At 32.8% G+C, this 6,578-nt stretch overlaps 1 protein-coding gene across 2 annotated transcripts in view; it reads right to left on the bottom strand.

Moving 5' to 3' along the window:
* Positions 1–356: 356 nt before the first annotated feature.
* The window catches only part of CNTN1 (contactin 1), a 129,325-nt gene continuing 123,103 nt past the window's right edge, over positions 357–6,578 (bottom strand). For both annotated transcript variants that reach the window (XM_006916895.2, XM_006916896.2), the window contains one exon: positions 357–2,394. In XM_006916895.2, coding sequence (XP_006916957.1) covers positions 2,318–2,394 — 77 coding nt within the window. In that variant the 3' untranslated portion in view covers positions 357–2,317. The remainder of the gene's footprint in view (positions 2,395–6,578) is intronic.

Below are 6,578 nucleotides of genomic sequence, written 5' to 3' on the forward strand. Positions count from 1 at the left end.
AAAAATAATAAAAAATAACTAAAAAAATCAATTCAATATTTATCAGTATCAAATAAAACTACTATCACCTTTCCTGAAATACAAAGAAACAACTGATGTGTCTATATCTCTATAAAGTTTAATTAAGAATCTTGTGTCTTAAAGCAGATGATATATTAGTTAGTTTGACAACAGTTTAAAACTGATGGTCCCAGTCAATTTGTACAACTGTATGAGGAAATGAAAAGCTCGAGTTATCAGTGAATGAGAGATTTTAATCTACCTAATCTGTTATAAATTTAAAATTAAACAAATATCCTCCAAAGTCTGTTTTCTTCTTACCTTTCAGAACCATTTCATGCAAAATCTAATCAGTTTTGCTCTTTATTACCATACATTAGAAAATAAAAGGCAAGCATGCATTTGGCAAAAGATTTAGTTATTGTCGATTATATAAAAATGCCCAACGTGGGTCACATTGCAAAAGAAAAATCCCAAAGTGTAACAATGAAAACACAAACATTTGTATAGAAGGCTTACAGAGTATTCATTTCCCTAAAATATGAAGAGATTTTGTTCCTCTTCAAATAATTAAATATTCTATGAAATCTGGTAATGCTCTTAAGACTTGACATACTTCTACTGGGAAATCATCCATTTCATTTATTTTTAAAAAGTTTCATTTTATAACAAAGAGTTAAATGTAAACTAATGAAATATTTATTGATATTTTCATAATGAAAGCTTTAAACATTTACACATAGATATATAGTACAAAAATTATACAAATTAAAGAAAGGGGGATAAAGTAGTAATAGATCTGTTTTGCTTCCTGTAAATATTTTTTTTATGAACCTATAAGGTATCCTTTCTAAAAAGATAAACTCTATCTCTAATTAGCTCACAAGTTTGTGCTATTAAAATAGGATTATACCTCTTGATGCATTAGACATTGCACAATTTCATGAGCCAGTTAATCTTTATTACTGGATTTCTTTCACATCCACACTCAATTACATTTCCGTGCACACCATGGAGAATGAAGAAATGTGCGTCTTCCTTTCCACAACTTATAAAAACCTAAAGCACCAACACTTGGGAGACATCATTGGACAGACATATTATTTGTCTCCTCCTGGCCTTCCAGTTTTGCATACTCTTTTACGTACCATTAGCAACACATTGATTTGGCATTTTTAGCCAGATTTCGGTATTGCATTGAAGTGAGAAATAAGTTTAAAACTAAATTTTAAAAAATGAGAAATACTGTAGTTTTTCCAATCTACAGGTGATTTCTTGATTCCATACCTTTAATAAAGAAATGTTTTACTTAGAAATGAAGCACAAAAAACAAGATACTAGATATTATTAGGTAATTCTGATATTCACTTAACTGTTATTTATTTCTAGCCATATAAAGACTATCACATCTTGATTAAAAAATTGAAGCACTCTACTTTTCAAAATTCATCATTCCACATATGAATAAATACAGCAATATAATACTCTAGATAAGAGCTGTGACTTTTGAGGTTTGAACTTGATGATAATAAAAACATAAAATAATTTCAGAGTAGAATACAAAAGTAAAAAAAAAATCTTCATATGGTAGGTTAACTTTACCATTAAAAAACTAACTTAAAAGTATTACTGATTCTGAAAATCAAATACTTAGAAAATTACTTACTTCCAAAATAAGAATACTGATAATAAGTTCTAGAATTTGGTTTTCAGTATTCAAAATCTTTCAACTCATTCCATAAAATAATTTGATAATGGAATTTATGTCAAATTTTTCAGTTATACTCTACTTTTTTTTTTTTAAGAAAACTCAGAATGTCATGAATGATAGGGGCCATTCAAAAATATGTGGGACCTAGAACAGAGAGGATAGTACAAGAGGATAGTACTCTTACATTTACCACATACAATCAACATTTCAACCTCTATTATATTTTACAACTTGTTATTAAATTTAAAGCACCTGTGTATGGTGATTTTACTTTCACTCTACAAACTATAGAATTGAATTGAACACTGTAACTTGTCCCATTGGATTAAATCATGCAACTGTCACAGAATCAGGTTAAGTGGTTTATAAGGCATACTGGAACGAGTTAAAAATTATTTTATATCCATTTAAAAGTTTATTATTTTGGATAAAGGGGTTCCTGAATGCCTCAGTCATAATATGTGTTGTAAATCAGTTGGGTAGTTTGTTAAAGTATAATTTATTTGGCTTAGGATGGAGCCGCAGGAATTGGAAGGAATTGTCGTCACCACAGGGATGAAAAGTGTCCTTTGAGCTGGGTCGGGTACAGCAACTGTCACACCACATTCAGAATTCCAAGTAGACAAGGATACCAAAGGCAGGTAGCAGTAAGCCAAGAAGACTTGGTAGCAGTGTGGATGTACCTACAAAGTAAATCAAACATATGCATAATATTCCATTGATAGCAGTCGCTATTTATTTTCCCTGCTTTGGGGAAGGTCAGAATATATAGGCCTGAAAATCAAGCAGTTCCTTAAAAACAAAAATAAAACACACAAACAAACAGCTTCTCTATTCCTAGGTCATTTAAGAAAGACATAAATATTTGATACAGGATTTTGTGTGAGAGCATGTGATCTCTTTATACAACATGTTCATATATATCATTTAAGATTATAAAATCACAGATATTCATGTTTCCCCTATGACCCTGCAGTCCCAAATTCCTACCAGAAGGTGATAGGTCAAGAAATATATAAATGAGTTGAAAAAAAAAAAGTATATGCATGTGTTTGTGTAAGCTGTTAAATAATAAGATAAAGAGGTGTAGTAAAAATATTAATGTTATCTGGGATAATGACCTCATTAGGTATAGATCTTGCATAATTTCATATACCAATGGTTTTAAGACACGTAGGTACTTATATAAAATGATTTGAAGAATATATTTTATAACAGTGAATCATTTTATTTAAGTTTTTATCTAAGAAACAATTGCCTGACATGTGCTGTGAATTAAAAATAAAAAATGATATAATATACTACGGACTTCTATTACTTCTTGGGCTAATAATTACATTGAGAAGGGCTCTTCCTCTGGTCAAGTAAGTTTCTTGAGAAAGGGCTGAAAAGTGGGACCAAGAAGGCATACTTCCCTTCTCCACTCTCCACTCCTAGTAGGCACAGTCTTCAATAAACACACTGCTGGAATGAGTGACAGGCTAAAATATGCAGTAAATAGCTTATAAATGTAACAGATTTGTGTCAAGTTTTGGAAGTTTACTTAAAACAGTAAGTTATTATTATCTACCATGTTAACAGTGGCCTAAAACACCCCTTTCCTTTGGAATAATTGTCTTATATTCAGAAAGATTTGGAGGCATTACTCTTGAATTTCTAGTCATTAAAAACAGATTCATGTTTCTTATATGGTGGAAGATGATTGTGTCTATCTGTATGCCTGTATTCTGCTGTTAGCAGCATTCAGTGCTGCAGAAAAAACATAATCCAGAAAACATTACCAGAAAAGATAAAGTGATTCTTAGAAATAAGCGGGACAGTGAGGATCGAAAAGTGAGGGTAGAAAAATAAAGTGAAATCATATATCATATTATTTGCAATGACATGTATGTACCTAGAGTGTATTATGCTAAGTGAAATAAGTCAGACAGAGAAAGATAAATGTCATATGATTTTAGTTATATGTGGAATCTAAAGAATAAATGAACAAACAATGGAAACAGACTCATAGGTACAGAGAACAAATGCTGGCTGCCAGATGGAAAGGGTATTGGGGAATGGGTGAAAAAGGTGAAAGGATTAAGAAGTACAAATTGATGGTTACAAAATAGTCACAGGGATGTGAAGAACAACATAGGGAACATAGTCAATAATATTGTGATAACTATGTATTCAGGTGGGTATCAGACTAATCAGAGGGGAATCACTTTGTAAATTGTATAGTTGTCTAACCACTATGCTGTACACCTGAGACTACTATAAAATAAAATTGAATGTCAACTCTAATTGAAATTAAAAAATTTTTAAAAACTAAGAAAAAAATGAGGCGGGACAGGAAGGGCAATATAAACAGACCTCAAGCAGCTTCTTACAGCCTCATTAATGCGGATGCTGCAATAACATCAACAGTGATAACACTAATAATGACTGCTATAGCTCCTATTTACCCTTCTATAGCCATGACAGACACTACACTGGCCCTTTGTCTGTATTTTGACATTAATACAACAGCCTGTGATGATAGGTCTTATTGTCCTGGTTTTATAGATTATGTAACTCAGATTTAGGTAAAATGACTCGCTGAAGGCCACGGCCAGTAGAGAGGGCAGAGCCAGGATCAGATCTCAGGTTGCCCTGGCCATATTCTTTGTACTTACCATTTTCTGCAGATAGCTTTGGAAAGTGACCAGTTCTAGAAATGCATGAAGACACTATCCTCTGCACTTAATGTGTCAAGGCAAAGCCACAGAAAGAAAATAAATGACCCATGGGAAAGTGCAGCACCTAAGATGTTTCAAAGCGTCTTTGTATTGTTACAGCATTTTTTCCTTCTATTCTTCTACATAGATATTTTAAAAATATGCCACTGCCCACACATTATTTTATTCCAATAAATTATGACCAATAATAAACCTCAATCACATAAAAAACATTAGTTTTCGATGTTTATCTAATTTAAATGATCTGTCTTGAAGACTTTTGTCTGAGAAAAACTATAGTACTCTGTCCTTTTACCACAAATTACATCAGCAATGGGTACACTTTCATGTACTTGCCTGAATGTGTGGGTTGGCTCAGAACAAACTGTGGCTGTGGAAAGAAGTTTAGTCAATTGTGGATGCCATTTTGAAATTTTGGTGTTAGTATGAAAACCAAACACAATTTCATAATTTGTGGCTTCAACATCAGGATATTTGATTTATTCTAAATAAACTCTTCATGTTTATGTGTATTATATTTAATTTCTCTAATGGCTCAAGCTTATGTAATTGTGGTCTTCATCTTCAATTCTCTTCCACATTCCAAGCACAAATTAGAGACCTGACTGAATTACTATTTAAAGTAATTTTAAATGCGGGATTCCTATATTCTTGAGCTTTCATATATATTGGTTTTATATCTAACAAAATGTATAATACTGTTATCAAACATAATTTCAGCACTTATATGATATGTAGTAAACATATATTTCACTTTTCACATATCTACTAAATGTCAAACATAATCATCAATCTGGTGAATCATTTTTCCCTGTTAGAATAAATGTAAGGCCAATTCAGAGTATTATATCTCTTCCACTAGATTTTCTTGATTTTTTAAACTAAACTGCTCAGACTTACTTCCTTCAGGAAGGATTTATGCTACAGGGAGTTAGATATGAGAAGAGAAGAGGGTGTCAAAAGTTAAACAGTGCTTTACAATCTCTGCATGTTTTATGATAAGTAGAGAACTGTTCTAATCAGTTTTTAATACAAATCTCTGATGTTTAAATTTGAACACCCTAATTCAATCCAAATTCCTACTTCTTCCTATTGCTGATGATGCCACAACACTTAGAATTTTCTCCTTGTCATGTCACTTCTTGTGTTCACAATTATTAATTTCTCTAGTATGTGAACAACTACAGACAGAAAATACATCCAAATTATATTTTTGGTTGTGTTGACTAATACGAAATCCAGCATATAGTGACCACTTGACTTATAAAGTTATAATATGAATAATTCTCCTATAAGCCTTGAACTTATTCTGAGGGTGGGGCAAGGGGTTTTAAGGAAGAATACAAAGAAAATCACTGTGACCAGTAGAATCCTTAATATTTCTTTACATTTTATACTATTGTACAATCTAACTTTTAGGGGCCTGGGACAAGAAAAGAAATTACACATCCCCATTAATGCATTTCCTCAGGAAATATATTTTTTTTCTCTAGCAGAGAGCTAATATTAAAAATCCATAATATCGGAAAGGCATTTACTTTACTGCTCAACCCAGGGGTCCTCCAAATTGTCTTGGTAAGATGTTACTTTGGATTCTTTCAGTTTATAATTGGCCATGGACTGAGGGAAGAAAGTGTTTTGAAGAAATGATTGATTCCCTGCTGGCTAGAGGCATGCTTACAATGTATTGTCTGTTAGGTACACATCACCAGATGTTTGCTGTTGAAATTTCTTGAGTTCAATAAAACTCCTGCTGGGAGAGCAGCAAATTCAGGAAAGTAAAAGAGTAAAAGTCTGTCTGGGACTGAAAGTAAAACTTACCTCAGATGAAAAAGAACAAGGCTGCCTGTTTTTATCCAGGTTAGTTTGACAGATATGGAAAAGCCAACTGTAAACTTAACTAGAGACACTTCTAAGGTCACATGGCAGCTGTAAATACCCTACTGACCCCTTCATTGAGTGGCTGGTGCTGTGTTCAGTGATGCCTGGACTGCTTTACTCTTCCCTTCTATTGATGGGAGTACCCAGTTGCTAAACTACATCTCCTGCTGATGACCTCCAATCTAGTTAATCCCAGCTTCTCCTATCCCCATCACAAAAACGGAATCGATTGCCTCTCCCCCTAGACTCTCCTCTGAATTCTTCAG

Source organism: Pteropus alecto, unplaced genomic scaffold, assembly GCF_000325575.1.
Source record: "Pteropus alecto unplaced genomic scaffold, ASM32557v1 scaffold196, whole genome shotgun sequence".
NCBI classification, from domain to species: Eukaryota; Metazoa; Chordata; class Mammalia; order Chiroptera; family Pteropodidae; genus Pteropus; species Pteropus alecto.